The sequence below is a fragment of the Gossypium arboreum genome, chromosome 1 (assembly GCF_025698485.1).
Source record: "Gossypium arboreum isolate Shixiya-1 chromosome 1, ASM2569848v2, whole genome shotgun sequence".
Taxonomy (NCBI): domain Eukaryota; kingdom Viridiplantae; phylum Streptophyta; class Magnoliopsida; order Malvales; family Malvaceae; genus Gossypium; species Gossypium arboreum.
Window position 1 is genome coordinate 972,531 of NC_069070.1, and position 18,029 is coordinate 990,559.

General features: G+C 31.7%; 1 protein-coding gene and 1 long non-coding RNA gene across 2 annotated transcripts; both read left to right on the forward strand.

The window, feature by feature from the left end:
• Positions 1-1,546: 1,546 nt before the first annotated feature.
• On the forward strand, positions 1,547-4,815 carry LOC108482845 (protein SIEVE ELEMENT OCCLUSION B-like). Its single transcript, XM_017785929.2, has 7 exons — positions 1,547-1,845; positions 1,957-2,061; positions 2,147-2,595; positions 2,679-2,788; positions 3,106-3,242; positions 3,325-3,804; positions 3,901-4,815. The coding sequence occupies exons 1-7, from the start codon at positions 1,558-1,560 to the stop codon at positions 4,513-4,515; spliced, it is 2,184 nt and encodes a 727-aa protein (XP_017641418.2). The 5' UTR covers positions 1,547-1,557; the 3' UTR covers positions 4,516-4,815.
• Positions 4,816-12,450: 7,635 nt separating this feature from the next.
• On the forward strand, positions 12,451-13,610 carry LOC128290384 (uncharacterized). Its single transcript, XR_008280193.1, has 2 exons — positions 12,451-12,944; positions 13,223-13,610. It is a non-coding gene; the product is annotated as an uncharacterized LOC128290384 (long non-coding RNA).
• Positions 13,611-18,029: the final 4,419 nt, after the last annotated feature.

An 18,029-nucleotide genomic window follows, 5' to 3' on the forward strand; every position in this document is an offset into this window, starting at 1 on the left:
ACCAAACAACAACAATAATTACGAGAGAAGGCCAATTAAATAATACTGTCATTTTGAACTTTGGGGTCCCAAGCAATGGAAACAACCATTTTGGAGTTGGATAATCGAATGTAACGTTTTCTCCGTGATATTACATTTTATAATAAGATTACGGTGTTTAAAATTTAATGTTTCGGTCATTTCATAACCTCACGTTATATAATAATGTTAAGATTTTATAATATAAGATGTAATCTCATTATAATATATTCCTTAAATTATTTTAGATTATGGCGTAATCTTAAATTTTGAATCAATTTATCATTTGTTTTATTATTTTAGTCAATTTAAGCTTTTTTCTTAAATAAAATTTAAGACTAATTAAAAACAATATATATTTGTTCTTAATAGTGAATTAGTAGATATCATGCATTACAATTATTATATTTTACAAATTTATTTCAACATCGTATATTTATTTATGAATATATAATTATAATAAAAAGTAAGAATTATAATAAAAAAATATCATAATTTTATAGATAATGAGATTAAAAAGATCAAAAGAAACTAAAATTGTTAAAAGAACAAATTTCATAACAAAATTAATTGAGTAAAATTTATTTTAGGTAATTTTATAATCCGTCAACTAAACACTTGAATATTAAATTACAACCAAATGAACCAAACGAGATAATCTCATATTATATATATAATATCTAAAATTCGGAAAACCAAGCCAAGGTAACTAAACAACAAAGAAGGGATAACAACAATAGTTGTGAGAAAAAAAATCCCAAGGTTTCATTTGTTTGAGATACTTAAATTGAGACTTTTAATAACTGTAAAATATTTTTAAAATAGTATTAAATTTGCTCTTACTATTTTGAATATTAATCCATTTTAACTCTTAAGTATTAACTAATTAATTACATTTACTGATATTTTGGCACTTATATTTTAATTGTGAGAATTTCCTAATTTTTTTATTTTTATTCTCACAAGACTATTGAAAAGAAATTTACAATATTGATAAATTCTATACTTCAATATTTCATTACTTAATAAAATATAACAAATACTTTAAAAACAAGAACAAAAAAAATTAAATATGATTTTACATTTAATAAAAATAAAAAAGCCAATCTAAATTTCAAAATTATAAAAAGCAAAATTTGGTGTAATTAAAAGATTAAAATATTAAATAATAAAAATAATAAAATTTTATATATTAAAATTTTATTTTATAATTTTAATTATTAATAAATATGATTAAAAAGACAAACAATGCATGGCTGTATTCTTAGTTATATATAAAAGTTAAAAACATTTAATAACTTATAATTAAAACATTGTTGTTAGTACGGAATGTGAGTTTGATTGCGTTGAGTGTATTATTTTCTTATTTAAGGAGTTGGATAGGAGTTATAAGTAATTGTAGATATTATATATAAAAACATATATAATAACAAGATTAATATTAAAAAAATTACAAAAAATGATGAGGAGGACAGCTAATAAAACGATACAAAGAGCACCCTCCCCATTGCATATTCCCATCATTATATAAACCCTACAATGCTTACTAAACACATCACACATCAAACATCGGAAAATAGTAATACTTTCATATATTCAACAATGGCTGCCCCTATCTCATTCTCACTCTCATCACTGGCTTCTAAATCCCAGCAACTGGTGAGGAATGAGCGTCGGATGTTCGCCGCATCCGATGACGGTGCAATGATGAAGCAAATTCAGTCCACTCATGCTCCCGATGGTCGTGTTGTTGATGTTAAACCAATTCTCCAAGTCATTGAAAATGTGTTGCATCATATCATTCCCAACATTGATCATGCTATGAAAGTAAATTTTGATGGCCTTATGATTTCATGATGTTTATATTCATGAAAATAGAAAGATTTTCAAGACAATAGTAATTTGGCTTCTTCTTCTTTTTTTTTTTTTGTCCGGTAGGGTGGAACGGGACACATCGATGCTCTCGATGATCTTACCACCTCGTCTGCCGTTGATGGTGCACTTGATGCATTGGCTTATATCGTACACAAAATCTGCTGCGAGGTAATTCGGCTGTTCTCTTTTCTTTCGGAATCTCGATCTTTTTCGAAACCGAAAAATGACGATAGTAACATTTGATGTTTTGTAGGTATCATGCAAGTGTTCAGGCGGAGGGGATGCTCATGCAACAACAATGGGGATTCTCAACATGCTTTCAAGCTATTCATGGGATGCAAAAGTGGTGCTAACATTAGCTGCTTTCGCAGTGAATTTTGGTGAATTTTGGCTGATCGTTCAGCTTTGCACTTCCAACTCATTGGCCAAATCCGTGGCTCTCCTCAAGCAATTACCCGACCTTTTAGAGCATTCCCCAACATTGAAACCCCACTTTGATGCACTTAACAAGCTCATCAATGCAATGATTGATGTAACCAAGTGCATTGTTGAGTTCACTGAACTACCTTCTGAGTTTATTTCGATCGATGTGCCACCATTGTCGACCGCCATGGCTCATATCCCCACTGCTACCTACTGGATCATTTGGAGTGTCGTCGCTTGTGCTGCACAGATTACGGGTCTTGTAGGGATGAGACACGAGTGAGTAATGAATTTCTTATATGCTCTCAATGATACAATATGATGACAAAATCTATCAATAATCAAATCTTTTGTTCGTTCAGGTTCATTACATCGACTTCTGAGGCATGGGAACTATCAAGCTTAGCACATAAAGTTAGTAGCATACATGAACACCTTCAAAGTCTATTACATCTTTGTTATGAGCGCATTGGTGAGTCTATCCTAGAGAACTCAGAAATATAAATCATATATGTATATATACTAAAAGTTCCATGGATTACTTATACTACGATTACATCTTGCCTTATATAATAAAAAAGCAAGTAAATTAATCCATACACGTTAGAAATTAATGAAATTTAAAAAAAAAAATCATATTGCTCTTTGATCTAACATATAAAGGTTAATTTGTCAATTTTATAAATAAAGAAGACAAAATACAATTTAATTCTTAATATAAGAGCCTCAATAGTATTTTTACCTTATATTTATATAAAGATACTGACACATAATGATAATGAGATGCAGATGAGAAGAAGCTATTGAAAGCTTTTGAAGACTTCAAGCGTACTATTGAAACACCTCAAATGGACAACTTGAAGATTCTCCTAAAAATATTCCGCAAGGAAGAGACTTGTTATCTCTTGAATCCAGACAAGACCGAGGTTGATTTAATTCCATGTTCCAAGTTTCAACCGTGTTTTTAAATTGATTGGACCGTATATTAACTTCATATAAATTTAACAGGTTCTTATCGATGTCTTGAGAAGAAAGCATGTTTTATTGCTCATTTCAGATCTTGACATCTCCCATGAGGAGATTCGAGTTCTTGAGGCTCTTTACAAAGGTGAAAGGGTATCATCTGAGCTTAACTATGAGATCCTATGGCTCCCAATCGTGGACAGATCGACTTGGAATGATGGTTATGAACAAAAGTTTTTGAACTTGAAATCAATTATGTCATGGTATACAGTGAAACATCCTTTTGCCATTGAACCAGCAGTGATTAAATACATAATGGAAGTATGGGGTTTCGTTAAGAAACCAATTGCGGTGACATTGGATCCACAAGGAAAGGTTTTATGCCCAAATGCACTCAACATGATGTGGATATGGGGAAATTCAGCTTTCCCATTTAGCAGTGAAAAAGAAGAAAGTTTTTGGAAAGTTGAAGCTTGGACCCTTGAGCTTCTCGTTGATCGCCTTGAGCCAAACTTACCTACTTGGGTACAAGAACATCTCCACATAACTTTAATATACATATGTATATCAATTAATATGCTTACTTTATTCATGGTTTTGCATGGTTTCTTATATAATCAGGTGAGCCAACAGAAAGTGGTATGCTTTTATGGCGGTGTGCAAATGGAATGGATCGAAAGTTTCACTACCGCAACAAAAGGGGTTGCAAAGGCTCTCGACATTGGGTTAGAAATGGTTTATGTTGGAAAAAACAATGCAAAGGAACGAGTGAAAAAGATTACTGGTCTAATCAAAGAGAAGCAACTTAGCCACGCTTGGGAAGATGAAAATGTGTGGTTCTTTTGGAACCGATTAGAAAGCATGTTGTACTCGAAAACCCAACATGGGAAGACCATTGAAAACGACGTTATAAAACAAGAAGTGATGACGATGCTTGCATATGACGGTAGTGAAAATGGATGGGCAGTGTTCTTCACTGGTTCAGATGAAATGGTGAGAGCCAATGGAGAGAAAGTGCTTAGCAGCATGAAGAGCTTTGATGAATGGGAAAAACTTGCGAAGCAAATGGGGTTTATCCCAGCACTTCGTAAACATTTGGACGGGATTACCGATGACCATCACTGCACTCGCCTTATCCTACCGGGAAACGGTGGCGGGATTCCGGAGAGGGTGCAGTGTGCTGAGTGTGGACGTCCGATGGAGATGTATTTCATGTATCGCTGCTGTGTTGAGTGAGCTAAACAAAGCCACAAAAATTACTATTGGGGGGACCAAGTAAAATACAAGAAATAAAAATATAACAATCATCATAGTTGATGTTTGTTTAGAGTTATTAATGATGATCATATCTAGAGTCTACAATATAGTGATGTTTGTGAGATTTGTAATAATGTTTAGGGCTCTTTTATTATCCCGCATCGGCTATTGAAGAGCCCTAGTTAGCTAAATAATGTGTTTCCCAAGTTTGTCGCTTGGATTTATGCTTTCACTTCTAAATTAAGTTGTACCATCATCAATAATAGTGCCTTTCAAATACCTTAATATCCTCTTGACTGTGTCTCGGAATATGAATCAAACAGATTTCTCTTATACTAAATTTCACCCTTTAAAAGTTAAAATATAATTTTATTATTTATTAATTTAAGATTTGATTATTTCAAAAAATTTAAAAATTAAAAATATGAATAAATAAATTTAATCACTTTATTTGAGAAAACTCCAATGACTAAATAATTTAATTTCACTTCTTATTCAATTATGTAATTATAATCCATTAAATGATAATTAAAGAAATTAAATTAATTTCTAAATCATCTATATTTCTATTTAATAAAATTCATTTAGTGTACATAGTAATACGTATAATCTATTTCTCTTTTATCGTTTTCATTTATTCATTGTATCAGTTTTAAATGCTATTCATATAAGGTTGTGTTAAGCTAATGGAAGATTGATTGGACATATATAATTAAGACTTAAATAATTTGTAATTAAATTTTAATATTTTTATTTTCTTTTCTTATGAAATAAAATTTTATTAATCAAAGCTGTAAGGCACTTTAGATTCAATCAATGCGTATTGATTTAATATTTTATATACATAAATTTATATTTATATTTATTTAAATTTAGATTCAACCAGTTCGTATTGATTCCCGATCTAACAAATTCAAAACCATTCTCCACACCCATACTCCGATTGATCTCCAATCCAACTAATCCAATCTAATTCAAACATCCTAGTAAAAACGTAAGCCATATTCATTTGTGTTAGGAGTAACTATTTTACAGTTAGTTAGTTAGCATTGTGACAGTTTCAGTTGGTTTCAGTTAGAACTGTCAGCTGGTGTACTTGTATTAAATACAAGGTTATTGGTTGAAGGAATTAATGAAGTCAGAATATATTTCTTCTACTCTCTTCATTGTCAATCTTAGCATGGTATCAAGAGCCAGAATTTTCTTGGCATAATTTTTTTTCTTCTTTTTCTTCATTTCTTGTGTTTCATGGCCACAAAGGCAGTACCAGCGGTCGATACTCCACGTCATTCTTCGAATACTGGGGAAGCAGTCCATTTTCGTAGAGTCTTGGTCGTGGTGGTACACAACACGTTCATTATTTTGCTAAACATGATACGATCAAACTTGCTGCGCACAATTATCTACTGTGGAAGCATCAACTTTTGTTAATTCTAGAAGGGTATGGTCTCGAAGGTTTTGTCTTGGGCACGGTTGCAATTCCTCCACCCTTTATTGCTGGAAGTGAGGGTCAACTCGTGGATAATCCTGTATTTCTTGCTCATAAGAAGCAAGATAAATTTCTAGCTTCTTGGCTCATGTCGACTGTTACTGATGAAGTCTTAGTTCATCTCACAACTGCTAAGACAAGCTTTGATGTTTGGACTACCATTGAAAGAAGATTTGGTACCACGTCTATGCTCAAGATTTCGAGTATGCGTCACGCTTTGTACTCGATCAAGAAGTCCAATCTCACCATCACAGAATACTTATCCAAGGTAAAGACTCTTTGCGAAAACTTAACAGCAGTGGGTAATTTGGTCACTGAGACAGAACAAGTGAGTCTTATTTTGGTTGGCCTTTCGGTTGAATATGAGTCTATTCGTGTTTTTGCGTCTGCTTCTCCAATATATCTGGACCTGCTCACTGACATGCTTCTTGACTGTGAAGTAAGACAACTAGCCTTATTGACTGATGTTCTTATGCAAGCAAATTTGGCCACTCAATGTCCAGATAATGCCAATGGCTCAAAACTCCCTCATCCTCAGGAACCTAAGCACGGGCAAAGAGAGTCAGGCCGAGGCTGGTCTCGTGGAAGTGGTAAGAGTTGGTCTCGCTCTCGACCCCAATGTTAGTTGTGTGAGAAAATTGGTCATATTGTCCAAAATTGCTATCATAGGTTTGATGAGAGTTTTTCTGGAGTTAATCAAAATCCTTCAGTCAACTGGCATCAGGTTCACAATCATGAGCATTTCTCTTCTCCACCTACATGTTCATCTATTGCTCATTGTTGTGGCTTAGTTTCTTCAACACCTGCGGTTTCTCTTTCGATCCCTCCTAGAGCTCCTACTCCATTCACTTCAGATCAGCTTTGGTATCCTGACTCTAGTGCCACAAATCATATTACATCTGAAGCCTCCAATCTCACGACTGCTTCTCCCTACACAGGTACAAGCTATGTCACTATAGGAAATGGTGAGTCTATAGCTAATGTAGGTTCGTCTACCATTTTGGCTGGTTCCAGACTTCTGCGGCTTCAAAATGTTTTACATGTTCCTACTGTATGCAAGAATCTGATATTTGTGGATCAATTTGCTAAAGATAATGGTGTTTATTTTGAATTTCACCCCTTTCTATGTTTTGTGAAAGAGATTCAGACAGGGACGACTCTGTTAGAGGGCCACATGCATGAGGGTCTCTACAAGTTTCAGTTTTCAAAGACTGCTCCCACTACGGTCCCTACTGCTCAGAAGCTTTGCTCCCCGCTACTGAACATTACTCAAATTTCTTCCTCTTCTTTATGGCACAACAGACTTGGCCATCTTTGTAATAAAACACTTGCTCGTGTATTGAAGTCCTTTAATGTGTCTTTTAAACAAAATTCTTTGCCTCATATATGTACTGCTTGTCAGCTCGGAAAGGTTCACAAGCTACCGTTTGGTTCTTCTCATACAATATATTCTTTTCCCTTTGAGCTTGTGGTGACTGATGTCTGGGGACCTGCACATGTGTCTTCCAATGGCTTTCTTATTATGTTTTCTTTGTCGACATGTACAGTAGATATACTTGGGTTTATTTTCTCAAAAGCAAGTCTGAAGTGCTTCAGTGTTTTCTTAATTTTCATCAGTTGGTTCGAACACAATTTGGTCAATTTATTAAAATGCTTTAAACTGACTGGGGAGGGGAATATCGTGCTTTGTCAAAGGAACTTTCTTATCTCGGTATTCAACACAGGGTTACTTGTCCCTACACCTCAGAGCAAAATGGGGTCGCTGAAAGAAAACACAAGTAGATAGTTGACATGGACTTGTCTCTTTTAGCTCACTCTACTATACCCTTAAAGTTCTGGTATTATGCTTTTGTGCATGTAGTTTATTTAACCAACAAACTGCCTACTCCTGTCCTACATCAAGTTAGTCCGTATGATACACTCTACGACCTCCAACCTAACTATGGTTTGCTCCGAGTGTTTGGTTGTGCCTGTTTTCCATATCTGAGACCCTTTCAACAGTACAAGCTCCAGTTTCGATCCCAACGGTGTGTGTTTCTAGGTATTGCTCCTAATCGCAAGGGTTATAGGTGTCTTGCTCAGGATGGTCGAGTTTATATCTCTCGACATGTTAAATTTGATGAGGCTCACTTTTCTTTTCATGCTGCTGATTTTTGTTCCTTTTCCCCAATCGTTTCTACAAGGGTTTTTCATCAACGATCGGTTTTGCCTGTGGTTGTATCTGATGTCTCTTCTAGTCACACTACACCAAGGCCAGCTAGGGTCTCTCCTGAGATACCTTCCTCTGATCAGTCTCTCCATCATCATATTCGATCTCCTTCCAGTTCCTCTGCTGACCTCTCAGCTGTAACTCCTACTCCTACACCTTGTGATCAATCTGAGTGTCTCACCATAGCTCCTCTAGTTGTGAGTCTTTACCCTATGCAGACTCGCTCCAAAAGTGGTATTTTTAAGCCTAAGTTATTTTCTTCTATCCTAACTGATACTGAGCTAGTGTCTATCGTTGAAGCCTTTCAAAGTACTGCCTAGACTGCAACCGCCCAAGCTGAATATAGTGCTTTAATTGCTAATCACACTTGGGATCTTATGCCTTTACCCGAAAGTTATCGAGCTGTTGGGTTCAAGTGGATTTTTAAAATCAAAAGACATGCAGATGGCTCGATCGCATGTTACAAGGGGAAACTAGTGGTTAAGGGCTACCTTTAAGAAGCTGGCATCGACTTCTAAGAAACCTTCAGCCTTGTGGTAAACCAACTACGATTAGAGTGGTTCTTGCATTGGCTGTGTCTTTGAACTGGCCCTTTCGACAAGTTAACATAAATAATGCGTTCCTGAATAGCGACTTGAGTGAGGATATTTACATGGTGTAACCATCAGGGTTTGAGCAACAAGGGCCAAATGGGGAGCACCTAGTCTGCAAACTAAGGAAAGCTCTTTATCATCTTAAACAAGCACCAAGAGCTTGGTTTCACAAGTTGAAAGAGTTTTTGGTAGCCACAAAGTTCGAAGTGTCCAAAGCTGATAATTCTCTCTTCCTTCTTCGGTCAGGATCCCAGCTACTTTATGTTTTAGTCTACGTTGATAATATTATCATCATTGGGAATGATTCTAGAGCTATAGATCAGTTTGTTGCTTAACTCAATGATATGTTTTCACTAAAAGATCTAGGAAAGCTGAGTTACTTCCTTGGTATTGAAGTCAACTATGGTTCAAAAAGTGTATTCCTTACTCAGAAGAAATACATTCTAGATCTCCTCAAAAGAGCCTCTATGGACAGATTTAATGGCTTGCCAACACCAATGGTCACTGCATGTCAGCTATCCACTAGTGAAGGTAGTCCTGTTGAAGCTGAGCATCATTACAGAAGTATTGTTGGAGTATTGCAGTACGTGGTCATCACTAGACTAGACATTTCTTACTCAGTAAACAAGGTTTGCTAGTTCATGCATAAACCCTTGGATTTTTATTTCAAAGCTGTGAAACGGATATTAAGGTATTTGCAAGGGACACTGCACTATGGATTGAAATTCACTCGAACCTCGAAATTCTTACTTGAGAGCTACTCCGATGCCAGTTGGGGGTCAGATGTCGATGATCGTAGATCAACCTTAGGCTTTTGTGTGTTTCTTGGAGGGAACCCAATTTTCTAGAGCTTTAGAAATAGCAAGTTGTCTCCCATTCTACTGCAGAAGCAGAATACAGGAGTGTTGCTTATGTTACTGCTGAAATGGTGTGGATTCAGTCCTTACTGGCTGAGTTATGTGTTCCAGTTAAAACTAAAGCGTTAATATGGTATGATAGTTCGGCTGCAGTTGCAGTAGCGGAGAATCCTGTTTTACACTCCAAAGTCAAGCATGTAGAGTTAGACTTGTTCTTTGTCAGAGAAAAAGTTGCGAGTGGACAATTTCAAGTAAGACATGTCCCTGGTTTCGATCAACTTGCCGACATATTGACAAAGCCACTGTCAGTACCACTGTTCACAAAGTTTCGCGATCTGCTTCGGGTCGTTGATACTAATGAAAGTTCTGAAGGGGGTAAAAGTTGACAAAGTACGGGGCATGTGAGGAGTAACTATTTTACAGTTAGTTGGTTAGCATTGTGACGGTTTCAGTTGGTTTCAGTTAGAACTGTCAGCTGGTGTACTTGTATTAAATACAGGTTATTGGTTGAAGGAATTAATGAAGTCAGAATATATTTCTTCTACTCTCTTCGTTGTCAATCTCAACAATTTGTTTTGGTGGTCTTCATTAACTTAAAAAATTGAATAATCATATTATTAAAAAGTTGAATAATTATTTGTCCATTATCAATGGAATAAAAAAAAAATCATATAAGCGGATTTAAGATAATGCCAAATGTTTCTTTAATTATTTAATTATTGTCAAAAAAATTTTTTAAAAAGAAGGGGGATCGACTTTTTAAAACAAATCGTGGAGCCGCAACCAATCCTTTTTGTTTAGGTGTGATTGGATCACCTGATAAAGTATTTTATTTTATTTAAATCAATTTTGGCCTACGTAAATATGAGAAAACGGGTTCGGGAGTCGGTTACGTATGAGGAAGGATTAGCACCCTCACTACGCCCAAAATTGGTACCAAATCGATTAAATACTGTCCTTATGTCTAAGATTTAAAAACGTTTTTGAAATGTGGTTCCTTTTATAAACATTTGAATAGCCCAAGTTGGTCGTCAAAATTCTCTTATTTTAGAGGAATACAACATTACATCCAGCACGATAGGACACGGTCCTTTATACCCCCGAAAACACTATAAATTTTGAGTTCCTAAAGTTTATATGTTGAAAATTACAAAAGGATGCCCAATTATTTGTCCAACGAAAAAAAATCGAAACCCAGCACAGTAGGGCACGATTCCTCGAATTTCTAGACATTGAAAATTGCCTTGTTTTAGAATTTAGAAGACATGAGTGAAATTCTAAAGGAATATTCGATTGTTCTGAACAAACGTGAAATTGCAACCCAGCACGATAGGGCACGATTCCCCGAATTGCCAAACATTGAACATTGCCTTCGTTTTAAAGAATTTTTAAATGAATAATTATAAAACTAGCTTAAAACGCATTAATTTGACTTGAAATAGAATAGAATAATTAGTGTATTTCAAAGAAACATTTGTAAAAAAAATGAATAAACATGCGATAATATGCATACGTAAAGTACAATAAACCACAATTGATAAATCCAACGATTAAGTACAACTATTCTAAGAAAAACATGATCAAATTTTTAAGCATGGATGGAAAACAATTAATATAACGAATAAAATAATGAATAAATAATATACAACAACAATAAATATGGCACAATATAAATCAATCAACAAATCACATACAAAGCAAAATGGAATTTAGAAGTCAATGTGGTATAAGACAATTTCAAAATAGATGAATGAACACATAATATATATGATATATAAGTGGATGAATTGATAAATTTGAAATAATTTAGCTAAAAACTAAGGCTATATATAATCATTGAAATAAATATTACGAATAAATTATTTGAATCAAATAGTATGCGAAATATTTTCAACACTAATTCATTTTAAAAAATGACAATATACAATAACTTAAGAATATGAAAAAATGGTGGAATACATGATAAGATATACGTACCAAACATATATATATATATATATATATTTAGGAATAATTATTTGTAAAAAATAGCATGAAATGAATGATGCATATAAAATTAAGTTAGCTTATAAATTATATATGTACCATTATACTTAAAAACATTTAAAAGAGATACTAAATAAGATACTAAGATAATATAATATAGAGAAACATTTAAAATAATAATTTTATAAACATAAAAATGAAGTTCCCAAAATAGTGTCATATATACATAAAATGTTAAGTGAATCATGAATCAAGAAATATTTTAAATAGAAAACTCTATTAAAATAATTTATGTATCAATATATAAAAATATCTAAACAAAACTTTGTAATAAGGTATTAAAATAATTTAATGTAAAGAATCTTAAAACGATGATCTTGTCAAAAAATAAATAAGAATATTGTTAACTTCAAAATAATAGTTATTATAAATTAAAATTTTAATAAGAATGATGTATATGCAAAGATGTATAAAATATTTAAAGAAATAGGATGCACAATGTGAAAATAATAAGATAAAAAAGTCAAAATAATTGTACAAATATTAAAATGAATCAACAAATGTACAAACGTTAAATATATTGTAAAATAATAGGCTATACTAATAGAAGACTAAATTAAAATTGAATTAAAATAAGCGGGATAATTTGAAAATAGAAGAAATCCCAAAATAAGGACCAGCGCGCAACATGTGCTAATGCGCAAGGACCAAATCTGGAAATATTCCAGACCCCAAAACGCAGCATCGAAGCGCGAACCAGATCGAATTCATGCGCAAATTATAGGAAAAATTTAGAAATTAATGAGACACCGATATAAGCTGATTGAAATGCGGCGCGAAAGGGGAGGGACTTATATCAGAAATAACCCATTTGAATCACAAAGGCGCGAGTTTGGGTTCTGGAACGGGTCGACGCGCGGATCCCCTCCCCCCTAAACGACATCGTTTTCTTTTGTTATCAAAACTAAAAAAATGAATGGTAATCTGCTATTCTCTTCAGCAATTGAATCAAAACCCTAATCCCTCATGTTTTTCCTCGCTTGGCCGACAAAAGGACCAAAACCTTAGCCATTTTGATTCTCATCGGATCTAACCGAAAAACTCACACTCATCACCATGACACCACTGTATTTGATGATTGGCGATGAATATATGCCCCTCTTTTACACCGTTTGAAACCACAACTCGTGGATTACCGATTTTAACTTTGAAATCCCATATCAAGCTCCGATCGCGACGAAGGAGATAGGGACTCCGACGGTGTATTTACGATGGTAAACCCTTCCTCCTCTGTATTTTTATGCGAAAACAAAAATATACAGGACCAAAAAAAAAAGGCAAATCGCAAAAACTAAAGAAAAAAAATCACCTTCTAATTTTTTTGGATTGCTTTTCTTGTATTTCGTTTGCCTATTTTCAATATGTGTGTAAAAAATTTACAATGGCAGTATTCTTAGCTTTATAGCCGAAACAGAGTAAAAACCGAAAAAAGAAAATACAAATCGATTGGTTCTGCCTCTTTGCTGTGCTGTTGTTGTCTGTTTCTTCGCAGGTACGGAGCCCCATTGGAGCGGTGGTACGTGGCGCTTGACGTGGGATGTACGGGGGCTGTGTGCTGGAGGCTGTTGAAGCGTTGGAGGCTAAGGGCTGCGGCGCTAGGAAACCTTAGGTTTCCGTTTGGCTGAACCTATGTCTAGGTTTTGGGCCATTGGGCCTTTTAGGCATTGGGTTATTTGATTGGGCTAGGTTGTTTTGTAAATGGGCTTGTAACTGGGCTATTGGGTCTGATATGTAATGGACTGATAATTAGATTTTTTATTATTTGGTTTTTTATTTATATTTTGTATTTTGGTTCTTCTTTGGGCCTGGGCAAAATGGCCCATTACAATTATTATTTAATTGTATTCTAAAATAAATGACATCAATTTAAACTGAAAGAATTTCTTTTACTTCATTTATTATGTTGAAAATATAAATTCAATTTATTTGAAAAAGGAGATGTTTATAACTGTTTATATATTTTTAAATTTTTCATAAATTTATATTCGTAAGACTCTTTTATATTTTTACTTCGTTTATTATGAGATTTGAACTCAAAACACTATAATTTTTGTATTTTAGCTCAATCATTTCAATCAAATCTTCGAAAAAGAGGATCTTAGAATAAATTTGTGATAATTCACATTTTAACCTTTAAATTTGATTGTTTTTCCCTTTTCAGCATGTAACTTTTTTTTATCAATCTAGATTGTTATCTAAACTCTGTCAGTTATTTTTGAACCTTTGAAATTACTTTATACCAATATGGTTCTTAACCTACACTTTGCATTGGATTAATTATTCTTTTAGTTAAATTATAAAATTAAAATTTAAAGCTTGCAATATGCTTTAAATTTCTATACTCTCTGTATATTTGAATTGAGCCATCATACTTTTCAAATTTAAAAATTTAAATTTAGTTGTTAACATTATTAAAATTCTTCCATTAAATTTTCCGTTGTAACATTCTTTTGTTAAAGTATAAAGATAGAATCTCAAATTTAATTGTAATATAAGGACCGAAATTGAAATTTAACCATTTGTATAAAATCTAAAAGAACCCAATTGAAATATAATCATTGCATTAATAATGCAAAAAAAAAAAAAAGATTATAGACACTTGTCATAAGAGAAAGGAAATAGGGCCTTTTTCCGCATAAAATAACCTAATTGAAATTTAATGATTGCGCTTTTTGAAAAACACCGTTAAAAGTCTTGTTCTATAGTTCCGTTTTTCCACATAAACACGGTAAAATTTAGCGGCGTTATCTGTAGTGATATTTTTTTGTTGTGCTTGTAAAAACGCTACTATAGGCCCAAAAAAAAGTCGCTAAAAACTTGTTTTGCTGTAGTTTTTATGATAAATAATTACTGTGAAACAAGACTCTAACTAAATTTATTTTAATTGATTTCAAGAATTCATGTGCCGAACGCTTTTAATTTTACGCCAATATTATTAAAATTTTAATATTTTAATCAATATTTTCATTAAAAATAATTTGATTTATTTTAAAATATTAATAATTACATTTAATTAAAAATTTTAAATTGATAAAAAAATATAAATATTGGCCTTTATAATGTGATCGCTGCCCCATCACTAAAATTTTTCTTTCAACGATTTGCGTTAAAAGAATTTTTTTATACAATACAAATTCAAACTTACACACCCACAAACGGGATGAATTTAGAGGGAGTAGGTAGGATATTAACTCGCTCTCAAATAAAAAATTATGTTTTAATCTCTTAATAAATTATAGAAATAAAAGTTACAATGTAAAAAATACATTTTAACCCTCGAAATGAAAAGATTTCTATTTAGTCTTTTTAAAATATTTATATCATAAATTAATTTAAGATAAAATCACACTTTAATTTCATAAAAATTTATAATTTAATTTCGAGGCCCATAAAAAAATTTTAAAATTCACCCCGACACACACATGCATGCACACACTACACTACGAGGTTGGTGAATATATGGATCAAACCTGTCTTGGATATAGAGTAACTTACTTCAATCAATCATCTTACTGTTTAAGTTCAGTTTGCAGAATTTTATATACGTAAAATTATTGTTTACTTGGAAGGCCTCTGCGTTGACATGTATTCCATTATTCTTTACTTTTTTTCACCAAAATGGTAATATTTGAATTTTGATCCTTCTACTATATTTAAAATTAATATTTAATTTTATAATTTAATTTTAACATCTACTTCAACCAATTTTTTAAGTGCATTTATTTTTAAAATATTATTCTAACAAAAACATTATTTTGACATGATGAGTCGGAATAAGTATTATTTTTAAATTTATGTTAGTTACGAAATTTAATAAAGATACTAATTATTTGAACTAACATGACTTTTTGTTTATTTCTTTTCACCTCGTACTAAAGTCAAGTTTTGAAATTGAAAACCACTAAGGTAACATAACCAAATGCAGGACGAATTTAGAGGAAGCAGGTAGGGCCTTAATCCCTTCTCAAATAAAAAATTATGTTTTGGTCCCTCAATAAATGACAGAAATAAAAATTGCTATGTGAACAAAGTACATTTTAACCTCAGAATAAAAGATTTCTATTTTATCCTTTCAAAAGTGATGATAATATAAATTAATGTAAGATAATTTCTATTAAAGTCAAGTTTTGAAATTGAAAACCATTAAGGTAAAGTAACCAAACAATCAACCACAGCAATAATTGTGACAAAGAAGAAGCATAATATCAGATTTAATTTTTAATATTTATATTTTTTGAATTTAACTTTTATTCTATTTTTAAGTTAATTTTGATCTTCAATCTTTTAAAAAGAATCGAATTATTTTTTAACGGAATTATTGAATACAATGTTAAATCTTTAGAAATGGTAACCCGCATGGCAATTAACATGTACTTCATGCTATTTTTTTTTTATGAACTCTTTATAATTTTTTCTTTATTTTCTAATTTTTAATTTTTAAATTATTTATTGGCATAACACATAAAACAAATAATGTCATGTCAACATAAAATATACGTGGAATACCATGCGGGTTGTGGTTGTCATGCTAATATCGTTAAAAAATTAATGTTTTAGTTAACATTTTCATTAAAAATAATTTTTCTCATTTTAAAATATTAATAATTAAATTTAGCTAAAAGAGCCAAATTGATAAAAATATAAACATTGGCATTTATAAACTACTTACTATCCCATCATTAAAATTTTTCTTTCAACAAATTTTAACCAACACACGAGTAAATTTAGAGGGAGCAAGTAGGGACCTTGGACCTCTCTTAAATAAAAAATTATGTTGTGGCCCCTTAATAAATTATAAAAATAAGAAAAAAAAATGCATTTTAACCCAAATGAAAAAATTTCTATTCAATCCTTTCAAAAAGTGATAAAATCAAAAGTTAATGTAAGATAAAGTTAAACTTTAACTTCTTAAAAACATATAATTCAATTTTGGCCCCTCATAAAAATATTTAAGATTCGTTTCTACACACATGCTCACATTACACTACCACACAACTGAATATGTGAATAGAACCCATCTTGGGTATAAATTAACTTACTTCAATCAAAGAATATATTGCTTGATTTCACTTTGCGGAATTTTATATCCCATTAAATTGGGATTTAATATTTTATATAGAAGGCCTCTTTGTTGACATGTGTTACATTAATCTTTATTTTTCCATATTATAAGAAAATGGTAATATTTTAATTTTGATCCTTCTATTATGTCTAATAAAATTCATTTAGTGTAGATAGTAATACATACAATCTATTTTTCTTTTATTATTTTCATTTATTCATTGTATCAGTTTTAAATGCTATTCATATAAAGTTGTGTTAAGTTAATGAAGGATCGATTGAATATATATAATTAAGACTTAAATAATTTATAATTAAATTTTAATTCTTTTTATTTTCCTTTTCTCAGGAAATAAAATTTTATTAACAAAACTGCAACGCACTATATAGGAGAAGACTCAAAAAAAAATTATAAGCTTTGAAAACAAAAACGCTCACATCACCAGCTTGCCACCCAAAAATTCACGATTCGCACTTGCACACACATATGCATATATTATGTTATTATACAAATGAATCTATGGATCGAACTCGTCTTAAATATAGATGAAATTATTTCAGTCAATGGGTTTATAACTTCAGCTCACTTTGCAGAATTTTATATTGATTTAATATTTTATATACATAAATTTATATTTATAGTAATTTAACATTAGATTCAATTAGTTGGTATTGATTTCTAATTTAATAAATTCGAACCCGTACTCTGATTGATCTCTAATCCAACTAATCTAATCTAATTCAAACATCCTAATAAAAATGTAAGTCATATTCATTTGTTTTGGTGCTCTTCATTAATTTTAAAAATTGAATAATCGTATTATTAAAAAGTCGAATAATTATTTGTTCATTATCGATGGAATAAAAAACGATATAAACAATTTAAGATAATGTCAAATGTTTCTTTAATTATTTAATTATTATTTTATTATATTCTAAAATAAATTACATCTATTTAAATAAATCTTCGGCAAAGGGTTCTTAGAATAAAATTGAGATAATTCACATTTTAACCTCTGAATTTGGTTGGTTTTCTCTTTTCGGTATATTATACTTTTTTATCAATCTAGATTGTTATCTAAACTTACATTTCGTCAATTATTTTTGAACATTTGAAATTACTTTATACTAGTATGGTTCTTAACCTACACCTTGCATTGGGTTAATTATCTTTTGGTTAAATTATAGAGTTAAAATTTAAAGCTTACAATATGTTTTAAATTTCTATACTTTCTGTA

Coding starts and splice junctions, on each gene's coding strand:
- LOC108482845 (XM_017785929.2), top strand. CDS start 1,558: ATGCTTACTAAACACATCACACATCAAACATCGGAAAATAGTAATACT. Junction 1,846..1,956: donor ACATTGATCATGCTATGAAA/GTAAATTTTGAT, acceptor TTTGTCCGGTAG/GGTGGAACGGGACACATCGA. Junction 2,789..3,105: donor TCTTTGTTATGAGCGCATTG/GTGAGTCTATCC, acceptor AATGAGATGCAG/ATGAGAAGAAGCTATTGAAA.